The sequence below is a fragment of the Aedes albopictus genome, chromosome 2 (assembly GCF_035046485.1).
Source record: "Aedes albopictus strain Foshan chromosome 2, AalbF5, whole genome shotgun sequence".
NCBI lineage: Eukaryota > Metazoa > Arthropoda > Insecta > Diptera > Culicidae > Aedes > Aedes albopictus.
In genome coordinates this window covers 362,653,998-362,672,577 of record NC_085137.1, presented here as the reverse complement: position 1 = coordinate 362,672,577, position 18,580 = coordinate 362,653,998, and the positions used below count along the sequence as shown (strand labels likewise).

At 41.1% G+C, this 18,580-nt stretch overlaps 1 protein-coding gene across 1 annotated transcript; it reads right to left on the bottom strand.

The window, feature by feature from the left end:
• Positions 1-3,417: 3,417 nt before the first annotated feature.
• On the bottom strand, positions 3,418-5,881 carry LOC109622640 (uncharacterized). The gene is made up of 2 exons (XM_029856669.2): positions 5,779-5,881; positions 3,418-5,714 (listed from the first exon to the last, which is right to left on the bottom strand). The coding sequence occupies exons 1-2, from the start codon at positions 5,793-5,795 to the stop codon at positions 4,718-4,720; spliced, it is 1,014 nt and encodes a 337-aa protein (XP_029712529.2). The 5' UTR covers positions 5,796-5,881; the 3' UTR covers positions 3,418-4,717.
• Between the last annotated feature and the right edge of the window lie 12,699 nt (positions 5,882-18,580).

The following is an 18,580-nucleotide window of genomic DNA, read 5'->3' as shown; positions in this document are numbered from 1 at the left end:
CGCATGGGTGTTTCGAAGTATTCAGGAAGTTTTTGGTGGTACCTTGAGGTAAAGGTCATTTTAGGGGCTTCAGGAGGTCTCAGGGGCGTTTAATGAGGTCTTAGAGGCATTTCAGGAGATCCAAAGGGGTTTCAGGAGAGTACCTAGAGGTCACGCTTTGGTTATTGATATTTGGAGCAGGTCTTAGGGGCATTTCTGGGGTCATTTCAGGAAATATCAAAGCATTTTCGGCGGGGTTTAGAGGTGGTTTCAAGGGGATTTCGGAGGAATTTCAGGAAGTTTCAGAGGTTTTGCGGTGGGTTTCAAAGGCATTACGCAGGCGCTATCGGAGGTTTCGGAGTGTCTCAGGTGCGATACATGAGGCGGGGATTTCGGGGATAACGAAACCAACTCAAACACCGAAAACGCCTAAAAATATGCACGACACGTTCTAATGCACATATCAATTGAACACCCCAAGTTCTCCATACAAACTTCGGTTTTAAACTGTGAAGGCCCGGTTCAATATTTTTCAAAAATTCTTTCACTTTGACACTTCTAGGGTCCCAAACCCCTGTTATTTTTTTTCTCATCCCATAACACCAGATTTTGTAAAATTTTGTCGAGCAGTGTTATTTTTGACGAGTTTTAGAGTCGTTACGTAGGCGTGTTCGGTGCTTTCGGACGGTCTCAGATGGATTACGTGGGGTCCGTGGAGTTTTCAGGAGGATTTGAGAGGTGTTTCATAAAGTTTCAGAGGATTTTCAGAGACCTCTTAAAGAAAATTCTTGAAACGCCCCGGAATTGCCTTGAAGAACCCGTGTAATTTATATAATCTCATTGAAACGCCCTTGAAATTTCCTTAATTCCGTTTCAAATGCCCCTGAAACCCCTAAATGTTCCTGAAACTCCCCTGATATGACCCTATCTGATATGCTTTGAAACGCCTTTGAAACCGCCGTAATCCCATTGAAACGCCATTGAAAACATCATAATCAAATAGAATAAACACTTAAACCACTTTGAACGCCTCTGAAACTCTCTGAAATGTTCTTTATACTATTGAAATGCCCATAAACGCCCTTAAAATGCTCCTGAAATCGCCTAAAACAACCCAATGAAACACCCCTGAAGACCCTTGGAACTTCCTGGAAATCCCCTTGGCCCCATCTCAAATTTCCAGGAGCAAGATCTGTTCTGGCGAACAACATTCGCTCATTAAAGCCTATGCACAAACAACCTCTTTTTTTATGCCCGTTTTAATTTATGTAGACCCTGTAGCCAATACAGAGATAATAAGTACTACGAATGGAAACTTGATCGGGTGGCAGCCGATCAACGCAAGGATGTGCATGTTGAGAGTTGAGGGCCGTTTCTACAACTACAGCATCATCAACGTCCACTGCCCACACGAAGGGAGACCCGATGACGAGAAAGAAGGGTTCTACGCGCAGTTAGAGCAAACATACGTTGTCGGCGACATGAACGCGCAAGTAGGAAGGGAAGAAATGTACAGACCGGTAAGCGGGCGAAACAGCCTGCACGCCGTATCGAATGATAACGGCCAGCGATGCGTAAACTTTGCAGCCTCCCGTGGTATGGTAGTCCAAAACACCTTCTTCCCCTGCAAAGATATCCACAAAACCACCTGGAGATCACCGGACCATCAAACAGAAAACCAAATCGACCACGTTCTAATCGACGGTAAATTCTTCTCGGATATAACCAATGCCCGTATATACCGCAGTGCGAATATAGATTCGGATCACTACTTAGTCGCTGTATGCATGCGCTCAAAACCTTCGACAGTTATCACCACGCGTCGAAGTCGAACGCCGCGGCTTAACATCGAGCAACTTCGTAACGTTGAAGTGGCTCAAGACTACGCGCAGCAGTTAGCAGTGGTCCTACCAACGGAAGAGCAGCTTGGCGCAGCTACACTTGAAGATGGCTGGAGGGACATCCGATCCGCCATAGGTAGTACCTCGGCTACAGCACTAGGCTTTGCGACTCCGAATCACAGAAACGACTGGTACGACGGCGAATGTGAACAGTTGAAAAAACGAGAAGAATGCAGCATGGACGAGAGTGCTGCAACACCGTACGAGAGCGAATGAGGCACGTTACAGACAGTCGCGGAACAGGCAGAGTCTTCCGGATGAAGAAGCGCCAGCAGGAAGAACGAGATCGCGAAGCGATGGAAGAGCTGTACCGCGCTAAAAACACACGAAAGTTCTACGAGAAGCTGAACCGCTCGCGCAGAGGCTTTGTGCCACAAGCCGACATGTGCCGAGATAATCACGGGAATATTCTCACGAGCGAGCGTGAGGTGGTCGAGAGGTGGCGGCAGCATTACGATGAGCACCTCAATGGCGACGTTGCAAGTACCGAAGGTGGCGTGGTAACAGATCTAGGAGTATGTGCACAGGACGAAAGACTTCCGGCCCCTGACCTTCAAGAGATTGAAGAGGAGGTTGGCCGGTTGAAAAACAACAAAGCCACTGGAGCAGATCAACTACCAAGCGAGCTTCTAAAATACGGTGGAGAAACACTGGTGAGAGCACTTCACTGGGTCATTATCAAGATTTGGGAGGAGGAAGTATTACCGGAGGAATGGATGGAAGGTATCGTGTGTCTCATCTACAAAAAGGGCGACAAGTTGGATTGTGGTTACTACCGCGCGATAACACTACTGAGCGCTGCATACAAGATACTCTCTCAAATTTTATGCCGCCGTCTATCAGCGATTGCAAGAGAGTTCGTAGGGCAATATCAGGCTGGATTTATGGGTGAACGCACTACAAATGACCAGATGTTCGCCATCCGCCAAGTGTTGCAGAAATGCCGCGAATACAACGTGCCCACACATCACTTGTTCATCGATTTCAAATCGACGTATGATACAATCGATCGAGAACAACTTTGGCAGATTATGCACGAACACGGATTCCCGGATAAACTGATCAAGGCGACGATGGATCGAGTGATGTGCGTAGTTCGAGTATCAGGGACACTCTCGAGCCCCTTCGAATCTTACAGAGGGTTACGGAAAGGTGATGGTCTTTCGTGCTTGCTGTTCAACATTGCTTTTTAGAGGGTGTAATAAGGAGAGCGGGGATAAACACGTGTGGAACGATTTTTACGAAGTCCGTTCAGCTGCTTGGTTTCGCTGATGATATTGATATTACTGCTCGTAAATTTGAGACGATGGCGGAAACGTACATCCGACTAAAGAGTGAAGCCAGGCGAATCGGATTAGTCATTAATGTGTCGAAGACAAAGTACATGATGGCAAAGGGCTCCAGGGAGGAATCACCGCGCCTGCCACTCCGAATTCATATCGACGGTGATGAAATCGAGGCGGTTGAAGAATTCGTGTACTTGGGCTCACTGGTGACCGACGACAACGACACCAGCAGATAAATTCACTATGGACACGAAACATGGACCCTACGTGCAGAGGACCAACGCGCCCTTGGAGTTTTCGAACGGAAGGTGTTGCGTACCATCTATGGCGGAGTGCAGATGGAAGACGGGACTTGGAGAAGGCGAATGAACCACGAGCTGCATCAGCTGCTAAGAGAACCAACCATCCTCCATACCGTGAAAATCGGGAGGCTACGGTGGGCGAGTCACGTCATCAGGATGTCGGATAGCAACCCGACTAAAATGGTTCTCGAGATTCATCCGACCGGTACAAGAAGACGTGGAGCTCAACGAGCTAGGTGGGTCGACCAAGTGGAGGACGATCTGCGGACTCTACGCAGAATGCGGAACTGGATACAAACAGCCATGGACCGAGTGGAATGGAGACGGCTACTATGTACAGCAGAGGCCACCCCGGCCTTAGCCTGATCGGTAAGGTAAGGTAAGGCCTCACAATTGGATCCCCAACGTGTCGGTCCATCGTCGATGTCATAAAAAGTCGATAGGGACAGAAATTCTGGAGCGAAAGTGGAGGTGGGTCGGTCACAATTTATGCAGAAGCAGGAATGAAATCTGCAAACAAGCGTTGGATTGAAACCCACCAGGACATCGCAGCAGAGGTAGACCCAGAGGCTCATGGCGGCGCAGCCTCAACAAGGAAATAAAGGAAGTCGACAGAAATTTGACCTGGCCACAGGTCAAGACGATGGCTGGCAATCGCCCAGGATGGAGATCTTTCAATTCGGCCTTCTGCAGCACCAAGGGTGCTCAGGACTGAAAGTAAGTAGTAATAATATAACAAAGTTTAGTATGATCACAGACAAAAAGACGTAACACTCATCAAAACGGCTTGGCACATGCATTTAACGATCAATTCAAATTTCATTTGATTTGCGCGATCCTTACGCCATAGGCGCTAGCGTTCGATCACTTTGACGTTTGCCAGTGTGCACGTTACTGAATGATGCAAGCGAAAATTACAGGCAATTTGTGTAGTAGTGTGCGTGTTAGATAAACGTCAAATCGAAATCCATCATGGCCGACAGTGTCTCGCGCGGTTCTATCAACAGGTGGCAGTGTGCTCATGAAAAAGACACCGGATAAAAGTTTTTAATGAATTTCCTCTTAGAGTTACGTCTGTTTGTCTGTGGTATGATCTTATTACAAATATAAAACACATTGTTACGCGTCCAACTAATGTTTTAACTACTTAACGATACATGTTTTATAACAACCGTGCGTTGTTACAAAAACAATTGTAACAAAATAACACAACCTGTAATAATTTTGTTACTTCCGCCTAGTACATTGCTCACTTGTTCATAAAGACGTACACCCAATACATCAGCAGTACAAACAATATCGCAATCAAAACAGACAGAATGCTGAGTAAAACGATCTTAACTCTTCCACCGACCGTTGGTTGCCGTTCCATGCATACTCCTTCGATCTGCTCGCTGTCGTAGTAGCAGGAAACTTTCGAGGATTCATCTCGATAGCTGATGTTGCGCTGCCGGAGTACTTCCAACGCCGAGCGTAATGACTCATGTGATAGTTTGTTATGCGATAGGCGAAGAACTTCGAGTTTTGGTAAGCCGAGAAGCAGCTGGGCCACATCGATCGTCCGGAGAGAGTTCTGCCCGATGTTGAGAACTTTTAGTGAGGGAAGCTGAAGAGTACCGTAGTCCAGGGTTGTCATATCGTTGTACTCGAGCCCCAGGTAGATTAGGGACGGTGGAAATAAATCTCCTGATAGGACGGTGAAAAGGTTGTAGTTCAGGTTTAGAACTTTGAGCTTAGTGAAGTTCTTGAACACGTACAGCTCCAGCACCTCTAGCTGGTTGGCCTGCAGGTAGATCGTCTCCAAGTTCACAAAAGCGGTAATGTTAGTCAAACGGGATAAACCATTCTGGCCAAGATCGAGATACGACAATTGGGGTTCAGCATCACCTTCTTCGATCCAGAAGGCCTCTATCCGATTACCGGCAAAGTTGGCATAGCTTAGAGCTCGGGGTATTTCTAGCATCTCTACTTCGGCAGTCAGACTCTCCAGCACAGGTGGATGGCCAAGTTCTGCGTACAGTTGCCCGTCGAACGCTTGGATTACGGAATTGATTCCCTTTTTCCATCCATCGTTTCCAATGTGAACTATGGAGTAGTTTTGCGGAAATATGTGCTTGATATTTAGAGATCGATTGTAAAACACATGATCGAGGATGCAGATGTTCTTGACGCTGCCCGGTAGACACGAATGAATCTTCTCGACGGCGGTCGATGGCTGGTAGATCATGAATACGAAAAGCAATCCACTAGAATACATACCAATGGGCAATCAGACTGATTTGGAAACGTTCAGATATAAAGTTTCATTACCCGAGGTTGAAGTTCATCTTGACTAGCTTAGTTTGCGACTAATTATAAAACTAGTATACCACTAATGTAGTACGGAAACTAAATCAAACTGCATTCCTCTGTTGACGGACGACTGGAAAGCATCTGATGTGTTATCAGTTTAGACACATCTACGTTCGCGACAGTCAGTGTTAGATCATATATAGGTATGAGATAATTGTTTTGTTTCAATCGTGACGATTGATACTCGATGAAAAACCCCCGTAATAGTTGAAATCGAAGAATATGCTGTGATGTGACATAAGATGCACATGAGCGTGGAATTTCCAAGAAGATTACAATGGCATGCTTCCTTGTAATTCAGCATTACTCAGTGTGATGATTCCGTAAGTATTGCAACGGAAAGTCATTCATCTGCCAGGCCAAGATATCAACAACAGCTACCGAAATTTCGACATTCGATATGTCTGCTATTTTTTCACCAATTCTTTAAACGATCGTGACCGATTCTAACTAGTGCCAGTTCTTGACGCCAACATGTTGTCAGACAGCAGAGTTGCACATATCGTCACTCTTTTCAACAATCACACAATCAGTTCGATTTGGTGTGAACAGCGCAATAACATGATTCATATGAGCTTTCCCATCATCGCACAGTGGGCAGAAACGGGCCTGTAATCGGACTTATTTAGAAGCCGCTGGTTTTGAAACTCCAACTGATACATTTCCCATGGAAAATGGGCCGATAAATCGAATGGTGATGGTTTCATGCTGTGCAGACCTCGGGAAGGGGTTCATTTTGCCCCATTTTACCCTAAATCAGCCGTTTTCAATGGGTATACTTCCATAACTCTACACGCCGCTGATTTTTTGTATATAAATTGACGAATATGATATTATTATGTTTACAGAATTGACTGATAATGATTTCATGCAGTGCTGAGCCTTATAAGTGACCCATTTTGCCCTATTTCACCCTATATTTATTGTTTTAATGAATATATGCTTGTAACTTCAATTCATTCAGATTTTTTAGTACATGAATGAAGAAATTTCATGCTATCATATCTACAAAATTGAATGACGATGCCATCATGCTATGCTCAGTCCAAGTAGTGGCGTATTTTACCCCATTTCACCCTATATTCGAAATATGGATGATTATAACGTCTATATCTTCAATTGCTCCAATAATTTAAGCTTATAATTGGACAATTAAGATGTAACCAGCTCTGCAGTATTGAATGACGACGGGGCCATGCTGTGACAAGTCTGAGTATTGGCCCATTTTACCCCATTTCACCCTATATAAGTTATATCGCAAACAGATCTCTATAATTTAGTTTGCTTCAGAATATTTTACTAACTAATCGACAAATTTTATGTTATCATCTATTCTGAATATAGTGATAGTGATGGCATGCAGTGCTGAGTTCAAGAAATAGTCCATTTTACCCTACTTTACCCTATATTTATAATTAAAATGAAAATATTCCCCTAAATCCGATTCTGATGATATTTTTGTAAAGTGAAGTACAAAATTGATGTTTTTATCTTTACAGAATTGGATGGTGGTGATGGAATGCAATGCTGAGTTCAAAAAGTGTTCCATTTTACCCTATTCCACCCTACATTACCAATTTTAGTAAAAATATCGCTTTAAATCAAATTCTGATACTTTTTATATAGTATTGTTCAAATTTGGCGTAATGCTCTACAGAATAGCTTCCAGGGAAATTTTGTAAAGAATTCCGGGGAATCGTAATATTCTTATGTTTACAGAATAGACTGACGAAGCGTTCATGCAGTGCTGAGCCTTATAAGTGACTGATTTTACCCTATTTCACCCTATATTTTTTGTTTTAATGACCATATGCCTGTAACTTCAGTTTATTCAGTTTTTCTTGTACATGAATGAAGAAATTCCATACTACCTTATCTTCAAAATTGAATAACAATGACATCATGCTATGCTTAATTGGAGTATATTACCCCATTTTACCCTATATTAGTAATATTAGTGTATATAACGTATAGTACTTCAAATTCTGCAATAATTTAAGTTTATGGTTGGACAAGTCATGTGTAATCAGCTCTACAGCATTTAATAATAATGGAGCCATGCTGTCACATCTCGCGCTCAGTGTCATACGGGCGTATCTACAATGATCGATTTCTCTTCATCGATTTTCTCTTCGGCTAATAACTTGGCCTGCAAATCATTTTTGATTGTTTTTGTTGTTTTAGATGCTAGTCCTAGTCGTCCTTCACCGAAATACACCGAGAGATAATCCGAATATTGGTCGTATTTTCCGAAATAATGCGAAGAGAAAACCGACGACGAGAAATCGATCATTGTAGATACGCCTGTATGATACTAAACGCGAGACATGTATAAGTAATTGCCCATTTTACCCCATTTCACCCTATCTTAGTTATTTTGCATCCAGATCTCTATAAATTCGTTTTATAGAATTTTTACAAAGTAATCGACAAATTTGATGTTATCTGAATTGAATGGTAGTAACGAAATGGGGAGCTAATATGGCACGAAATAGTACATAACTCTATATTTATAATTTTAATGGAAATATCCCCTAAATCCCATGCTGAGGATTTTTTTGTATAGTATTGTACAAACTGGATGTTTTTATCTTTTTATCCGTGGGAATGCTAACAGGAATTCCTAAGGAAACCTGACAATAATCCTGACAGAAGTTCCAAGAAAGTCAGAACAGGAATTTCAGTAGAATTCTGACAGGAATTTCACGGGATTCTTGACAATAATCCCAGCAGAATCCTGGCAGAAATTCTAGCGGTATACTGGCAGGAATTCTAGCAGAAACCAGGCAGGAATCCTGACAGGAATTTCAGTGGGAATCCTATCCGAATTTCCCAGAAATCCCTGTCAAAAATCCCTGTAGGATTCACCTGGAATCCCTGTCAAGATTCTAAATTTGTCGATTAATTTGTAAAAATTCTATAAAACAAATTTATAGAGATCTGTTTGCGAAATAACTTAGATTGGGTGAAATGGGGTAAAATGGGCAATTACTAAGACATGTGACAGCATGGCTCCATTATTATAAAATGCTGTAGAACTGATTACACATTACTTGTTCAATCATAAACTTGTATTATTGCAGAATTTGAAGCACTATACGTTATATACACTAATATTACTAATATAGGGTAAAATGGGGTAATATACTCCAATTAAGCATAGCATGATGTCATTGTTATTCAATTTTGAAGATAAGGTAGTATGGAATTTCTTCATTCATGTACAAGAAAAACTGAATAAACTGAAGTTACAGGCATATGGTCATTAAAACAAAAAATATAGGGTGAAATAGGGTAAAATCAGTCACTTATAAGGCTCAGCACTGCATGAACGCTTCGTCAGTCTATTCTGTAAACATAAGAATATTAGGATTCCCCGGAATTCTTTACAAAATTTCCCTGGAAGCTATTCTGTAGAGCATTACGCCAAATTTGAACAATACGATATAAAAAGTATCAGAATCTGATTTAGAGCGATATTTTTACTAAAATTGTTAATGTAGGGTGGAATAGGGTAAAATGGAACACTTTTTGAACTCAGCATTGCATTCCATCATCACCATCCAATTCTGTAAAGATAAAAACATCAATTTTGTACTACACTTTACAAAAATATCATCAGAATCGGATTTAGGGGAATATTTTCATTTTAATTATAAATATAGGGTAAAGTAGGGTAAAATGGACTATTTCTTGAACTCAGCACTGCATGCCATCACTATCACTATATTCAGAATAGATGATAACATAAAATTTGTCGATTAGTTAGTAAAATATTCTGCAGCAAACTAAATTATAGAGATCCGTTTGCGATATAACTTATATAGGGTGAAATGGGGTAAAATGGGCCAATACTCAGACTTGTCACAGCATGGCCCCATCGTCATTCAATACTGTACAGCTGGTTACATCTTAATTGTCCAATTGTAAGCTTAAATTATTGGAGCAATTGAAGATATATACGTTATAATCATCAATATTTCGAATATAGGGAGAAATGGGGTAAAATATGCCACTTCTTGGACTGAGCATAGCATGATGGCATCGTCATTCAATTTTGTAGATATGATAGCATGAAATTTCTTCATTCATGTACTAAAAAATCTGAATGAATTGAAGTTACAAGCATATATTCATTAAAACAATAAATATAGGGTGAAATAGGGCAAAATGGGTCACTTATAAGGCTCAGCACTGCATGAAATCTTTATCAGTCAATTCTGTAAACATAATAATATCATATTCGTCAATTTATATACAAAAAAATCAGCGGCGTGTAGAGTTATGGAAGTATACCCATTGAAAATGGCTGATTTAGGGTAAAATGGGGCAAAATGAACCCCTTCCCGAGGTCTGCACAGGATGAAACCATCACCATTCGATTTATCGGCCCATTTTCCACGGGAAATGCATCAGATGGAGTTTCAAAACCAGCGGCTTCTAAATAAGTCCGATTACAGGCCCGTTTCTGCCCACTGTGCATCGGCAGGGATGCCAGGTCAATTTTTGAAAAATCTGGATGATTTAGGAAGATTTGTCTGGAAAAGTCTGGATTCGTGTGAAAACCTTACAAATTCCGGGCAAAAACCTTACAAATCCCGAGAAAAACCTTACAAATGCGGAAAACAAATGTCTGGATCTTCCAGACTTTTGTTAAATGGGACCTCAAAAATCTGGATAAATCCAGATAAATCTGGAAGGTTGGCAACGCTGATCATCGGTACCACTTAACAATCAGCTTATGGTGAAAACATTTTTATATGCTTGATGACGTCGGCCAATAAGGCCCTCCATTCGTGCATAATTTGTTTGCCATTGTGTTAATTTAAGCGATCACCGATTCAACTCAATTCGTATAGCAGCCGACAATATCCGGTGGATATGGTTTTAATTGTCCTGAAATGCATCCCCTTCGGAGTCAGATGAAAGCAAGGTGGCTCTAAGTACACTAATTGTAGGTTACCATCAATGTGAGCCACCATCCATAGAGACAACGCATTGCGCACCGTTTGCAATGGATCTCCAATTTCTGTAGGCGATTGAGTGTTTTCAATGGTCGATGAGTAACAAGATGATGTATTTAGGAGGTAGGTATCCGCCGCACCAGGGAGGCCTACAATTACGCAATCATCGTCATCTTCGTCTATTGGCCGTTTTTCTGATGGTCGACCACGCGGCAGCACGGTGGTCAAGCCATTAGCCACTCATTAGTCGAGAAGTTACCTTTCTCCCCGAATCACAGCCAGCCAACAAAAGACCGCAATCAAGCGGAACGGCAAGATGGCTTCACGACAATTCGTTGCGGTCATCATTTTGTTGACTTCACTTTGTTTGATGGCGTTGTCAGTTGCTAACTAGCTTACGGGATCATAATGGCAGCCAATTCCATCGCACAATAAGATACAGCATGGTGATAAACTGATAACTCTATGATCAATACTCATCTGATATGAAAAGTTCCGGAAAAATGGATTCTTACATACATTTACATTTATTTGTTCCACATCATTAAGACAAGACATAATCAACAATATTACGCCACAATACTCGGTTTGTGGCTGCCGCTCTCCATCCTCGGTCACGTCCAATGCTCGCCAAGTCACGCTCCACCTGGTCCGCCCATCGTGCTCTCTGCGCTCCACGCCTTCTTGTGCCAACCGGATCCGTTGCAAACACCAGCTTTGCAGGGTTGTTGTCCGGCATTCTTGCAACATGCCCTGCCCACCGTATCCTTCCGGCTTTGGCCACCTTCTGGATGCTGGGTTCGCCGTAAAGTGCAGCGAGCTCGTGGTTCATCCTTCTCCGCCACACACCGTTCTCCTGCACACCGCCGAAGATCGTTCTTAGCACGCGTCGCTCGAAAACTCCGAGTGCTTGTAGGTCCTCCTCGAGCATGGTCCATGTCTCGTGCCCGTAGAGGATTACCGGTCTTATTAACGTTTTGTACATGGTGCATTTGGTGCGTGGGTGAATCTTTTTCGACCGCAGTTTCTTCTGGAGCCCGTAGTAGGCCCGACTTCCGCTGATGATGCGCCTCCGAATTTCACGGCTCACGTTGTTGTCAGCCGTCAGTAAGGATCCGAGGTAGACGAATTCCTCCACCACCTCGAAAGTATCCCCGTCTATCGTAACATTACTACCCAGACGGATCCGGTCGTGTTCGGTTCCGCCTACCAGCATGTACTTTGTTAAAATGGATTCTTATTAACCCGTTTATCGGATAAGTATGGCATGGATACAATGGCACCGTTGGTAGGATTAAACTCTCAAGGTGTCTCACAATTTCAATCTTCTGCTATCAACAGTCAAGCTCTAATAAAATAAATATGACTTCAAGTCCTTCAATTGCACTATATTCTCAGGCGAGGCGAATAATAGTACCCTGTGGTTATTACTTTGGTATCGTTACATGCTGATTCATATCCTCCGGACATCCTCCCGGAATTCCTCCGGAAATTCCTCCAGGAATTCCTCCGGAAATTCCTGCAGGAGTTCCTCTGAGAAATCTTCCGAGAATTCCTCCTGGAGCTCCTTCCAGGAATATTCACAGGAAGTTCTCCCGGGAGTTCCTCCGGGAGTTCTTCCAAAAGTTCATGCAGGTGTTCCTCCGGGAATTTCTCCGAGAATTCCTCCGGAAAATTTTCCAGGAAGTTCCTGCAAAATTTCCTCTAGCAGCTTCTCCGAAAATTTCTTCGAGAGTTCCTTCGGAAATTCTATTGGGAATTCCTGGAGAGTGTAGGGTCTAACGCTAAGCATAGAGATAGAGGTTGAAAATAATAAATATTGTAGACATAGACACGATTGGGCAGTTGGGCTCGGTAGATGACAGAAAGCGAAATGATCGTATCTTGTACCCTACAGAGATTTCCGGACGAATTCCTGAAGCTTCAGGCTCAAAGCATAAATGTACGGATAGCAATCAATGGTTTTGCTCGCGCTTAAGACCGTTGCGACCTTTCTGAAAAATCGATCGTTGGTTTAAAATTCTCGTATCAATTTCCTTGTCGCTTTTCTGCCGGTGTGATCCTATCGGAGTGTTATCGATTTGTTCCTACGTGATTCCTGGTTTCAGTCTCTTAGATGCCTGCAGACGAAGCATCAGCTTTAGATCACCAAAACATGGGATAAACGTAAAAAGAAAGAAGATCTGGCGCTTTGAGGTTGGCTCCATAGCATATTTGATGGAGTAGAGTAGTGGCAGCCCCCTGGTAACATTGCTATAGGAGTTTGTGAGAGTCCATGAGTGTATGAGTTTGTGAGTGTGACAATCCACAAGTGCTAATATGTATTCTGACGATGAATGTTTTTTTCTCCAGTCCGTACTAGTCCACTGTTGTAAATAGACGTCGTTTGTAAACAGTCCGTGTTATTCATATTTTCAATATCACGTGAATCCCGGGACGGGTTTGTGTTCAGTCGAACGGTTGACTGCGCTGGAATTCCATCAATATTGTGGTGACCACGATTTGTACAGAGAGGCCAATGTTTCGGTTACCAAGATGATGCATATGCCCGGAAGGACTTCTGAGCGATTCCAAGCAACAGCATCAAAATTAAGGAAATTTTTTAATTCATGATTTTCTATTGAACTGAAACTTTGCACAGTTTTTCAGTTCCATCTAAATCGCCATTTTTCGATATCAAATTTTTATTTTGAATCACGACTAACTTTTCGAAAGGGTGTATGTGAAAATGGTTCAATAATATTCAAAAATCTGTACAGCCAAAATGGTTCGTTCGATTGCTATGAATTTTTCAGCAAAGTTAGATAACTAAATGGTGATTCCTATGAAAATATACACTGTGAAAAAAACATCTTTTTTAACATTAAAAATATCATTTTTGTCACAAAAACTCAAATATCTCAAAACCCTATCTTTTTACCAACGCAATTTTTTTAGGGAAGGCGGTCCATTGTATTAGCAATCTACCATAAAAATTTGGTGATGGTAAACTAATAAACAAAAAAGTTATAACATTTCAAACATTTCACAATTTTCACATTTGGTAAATATTTTTTTCTGTGTAAATTATTTCGGTCAGAAATCGCAGTTTGATGCTGATTTTATTGTTCAGCAGAGTATCTGTACGCACAAATCTCAATACGAGATTGAGAAAAGTTGGCCGTGAGCCAGTGTACGCAGAATATGCCACCGCAAGCGAAAAATAGGCAACAAAGAAGGCACGGCAACAACGCTTTGTTTTTTCGTTAGCAGATAATAACAAAATCGCTCTCGAGTTTGTTCACAACAAAAACGGTAGGAATATTTGTCTCGTTCTATTCACATCGTGATTTTCGCTTTGTTATATAAATGAAACTCGACTCTCAGGTTTGCAAGAGTCATAATTCGTTCAAATGTTTAGGAATTCGATTATGTGGGTCAAAAATTTCAGCAGAAAAGCCAGAATATCGGTATGCGCACGGCAAGCGATGTTTGTTTTATTGCTCTCATCGCCTGACATGCGTTTGTTGCGGAGCGCCTTTGTTACCAACATGCACCGCTTAGGACAAAGCGTTTGTTTTTCAGCGTGATCCGTTTTTCTTACCCTGACATGAAAATTCCCTGAGCTTGAGACTCGCGATGTTAGTGCACATCACATTAGCATTGCGAGTCTCAATGAGACGTCTCAATGAGACAAGCTCCAGGTACAGCTTGTTATAGCGCAACACCGCCCGCCCGGTTCGATTTACTCTCGAATCGTTCAATAGGATGACATTTCTAGATGATTTTCTGCTGGGACTGTGTTGACGTAATCCGGGAGCGGAGGACGTTCTGGTCATAGGTGTGTTGGGGCAGATGGAATACAGCCGGAGATAGTTTAACTACGGGAAAGGTGGTAAAAGAATCAATTGAGGTTATTATGTTGAAAAATAAGATTTTTTATGAAAAGGAGTTCTAAATAATTATTGGGGTCACTATGGCCCAGACAGGCACGTTAAACGTGTAGTTGTAAGCATAAGAGATATGATGTGGGCAACATCTTTGGCAGGGATATTGCATTCTCAATCGATAAAAACAAACCCAATATTTATTTGACCCCCAATTTGTCCCATTTTATCCACTTATCCGCGAGCCGTTAGGACCGCGCTGGGTACAAGCAAGCGGTCGGTTACGGTTTTGACGTTTTGTGCGGATATCAACTGGTTGATTTCACCGAATAGTTGACGACGGCAGATAACCAAACCGCTACGATTTCCCCCTAAAAAAACGACAAAATCCGAATCGCTTGTACCCATCGCCACCATTATCGCTCGCGGATAAACTGATTCAATCCCCGGATAACTATCGATCTCGGTATTTCTGCCTTAATGGGATGGGGTGGGATCAGGTTCACAAGGTCTAATCTGGGCCGTCGCTGCAATTCTTTTTCACTGACGAACATCTCAATGTGACGAGTCTCACGAGACGTCTCATTGAGGCACGTACACTAGATTTTTCATGAGCATGCTATGATCTCATATCTCACAAATTTTCCTGAAACGCATTTCAAACCAGCGCATGGCACACTGTCTCATTCATGTATACATGAGCTTTCAGATACTCTGTTGTTCAGCAAAGTTAGATAACTAAATGGTGATTCCTAAGAAAATATACACTGTGAAAAAAAATCTTTTTTAACATTAAAAAATATCATTTTTGTCACAAAAACTCAAATATTTCAAACCCCTATCTTTTTACCAACGCAATTTTTTTAGGGAAAACGGTCCATTGTATTAGCAATCTACCATAAAAATTTGGTGATGATAAACTAATAAACAAAAAAGTTATGACAATTCAAACATTTCACAATTTTCACATTTAGTAATAATTTTTTTTTAGTGTAAATTAGGCTAATACAAATTTCGATTTTCTCTTATGTCACCGCCCCCTCGGAAAATTTTGATCGGAATTCAACATTTTGAGGGGGGCACAAATAAAATGTTCAAGAAAATCAACAAATTTAAGGTGTAATTCGAGTTCCACAGAAATTTTCTTAATAAATCCGATGAGTTTATCTATGTTGCCTAATTGTTTGGATATTTTTCCATCGAATACATGTATTATTTATCATCCTCCCCCTTAACGAGTCAACGAGCGCTGTGACAAAAGAAGAAAATGAGATTTGTTCCTGCCTTTATTTCGGCCGGAAATCGCAGCTTGATGCTGATTTTATTGTTAATGGCCTTGCGTGAGTAAAACAAGCTGTTTTTATTATGTATTATGTATATTATATGTACAGTAATGTTCCGATTTTATCACGCCCTCCGCGCATTAGTCGTTTATTCATTATTTGCTGTTACATTTGAGGACAAGTGTTTTCCCTCTTCTTCAAAATGAATGTTGAAAGCGTGTTTTGCAACGTTAAAAATATTGAAATGGGTATAGATGTTGAAGTATATATCAAAGCATTTTTGAAAAGGGGCGTGATTAATTGTTTAAACTGATGTCGCTGATGGTACGGTGACATGACTCTCTGCACTTAGCACTTCTGGCAATTTCTCAGTTGTTGTCGTTTTCGAACTTCCTACGCCCTGCTTTACCGATGATATACAGATGGCTCGTTTGTCAAAGTCTAGACGGCAGGACGTGCAAATGCGTAAATTTGGATTCAATTTGGGCATAACCAGTCTCTTTCAGATTATCTATGGTGCTTTCGGTGAGATTTCGTAACTCCTTTGATCATTTTTTTTTCATGAAACGGTCTACAAGAGAGAGTTAAGTTGAAGACCTATGAGAAAGCGACTGTTCATGTTGTTCGTTAGATTATAATAAACAAAATCACTTATTAGTTTTAACTGACTAGTTTGGTGTTGTTTGCTTGGCTGAAGAAAAAATTTACTATTTAATATCCATAGCGGTAGTATTTTTTTTTGCTTTTTCGTGAGCATTGTCATGGTATGTATACAGACAAACAAACGTAACACTGACGAAATTTTCATTGACCACGCCTTTAACGATCATTTTGAATCTTGGTTGTGGCTTTCATAACCAGAAGAGTGCCCATCATTTTTCTTTGCGTTTGACGTTTCACACTAGCGCCTTCTGATGACGATATTGCACATCGCAGTATTTCGTGAAACATTTCCACCAGGTGGGGGTAGTGTGAACTGGGCGATGGATTTTCACGTGGTAGGTAACTCTCATGCATTTGTTGTTGTTGAAGTTACTCGCATTCTTCCGATCATAAAGTCTGTTCTCTAAGAGGTATTTTTTTGAAGATAAACTAGACGTATACGCGTATATAAAACTTTTATTATACAGCTTTTGTCTTAAAAATAAGTTTAATTCCATTTTTCTTATAATCAACAGCTTTTCAACACTATCAAGGGATTTTTTCACCAGTCACGTACAATAAAAAGTATGACACTCTCAATATTTTTGATCAAAACACTGGATCGCGTCTAAGTTTCAAATAGATACTATAGAAATTATGAATAATCAAACAAAAGTATCATGAAAACAACTTGTTCAATTCAGGCGGTAGCCTTTACAATAAAATCAGCATCAAAAAATAATTCTCAAAATAATTTACACAGAAAAAAAATTTTTTTTGTTACTAAATGTAAAAATTGTGAAATGTTTGAAATGTCATAACTTTTTTGTTTATCAGTTTACCATCACCAAAATTTTATGGTAGATAGCTGATATAAAGGGCCATTTCCCCTAAAAAATTAACGTTGGTAAAAAGATAGGGTTTTGAGATATTTGAGTTTTTGTGACAAAAATCATATTTTTTTTAAGTAAAAAAATAAATTTTTTACAGTGTATATTTTCTAAGGAATCATCATTTAGTTATCTAACTTTGCTGAAAAATTCATAACAATCGAAAAATCCGTTTTTGCTGTACAGCTTTTAGAATATTTTTGAGCTGTTTTAGCATACACCCTTCTGAAAAGTTAGTCGTGAGTGAATATGAAGGTTTGATATCGAAAAATGACGATTTAGATGAAATTGAAAAACTGTGCAAAGTTTCAGATATTTTTGAAATGGTCGCTCAGGATCGACTGACATGACTCCGTGGAATTCCTCTTCTCCAGGAACTCATTCAAGAACTTCTGGAGGAACTCCTGGAGCAATTTCCGGAGAAACTTCCGCACGAATTTCCTGAGAGAATTCCTGGAGGAATTCTCGAAGGAACTTCTGGAGGGAATTTTAAAGTGATTCCCGATAGAATTTCTAAGAGAACTCCCGAAGGAATTTTCGGAGAAGCTGCTGGAGGAAATTTGGGAGGAACTTCCTGGGATAATTCCTGGACAATTTTCCGGAGCAATTCTCGGAAGAATTCCTGGAGGAACGACTGCATGAACTTTTGAAAGAACTCCCAGAGGAACCCCCGGGAGAACTTCCTGTGAATATTCCTGGAGAAATTCTTGGAAGAATTCCCGGAAGAATTCTCGGAGGATTTCTCGGAGGATCTCCTGGAGGAATTTCCGGAGGAATTCCTGGAGGAATTTCCGGAGGAATTCCTGGAGGAATTTCCAGAGGAATTCCTGGAGGAATTTCCGGAGGAATTCCTGGAGGAATTTCCGGAGGAATTGCTGGAGGAATTTCCGGAGGAATTCCTGGAGGAATTTCCGGAGGAATTCCTGGAGGAATTTCTTTGAGCAATTCCTGGAGGATTTTCCTTGAGGAATTCCTGGAGGAATTTCCGGAGGAATTCCTGAAGGAATTTCCGGAGGAATTCCTGGAGGAATTTCCGGAGGAATTCCTGAAGGAATTTCCGGAGGAATTCCTGGATGAATTTCTTGTGGAATTCGTGGAGGAAATTCTGGTAGAAT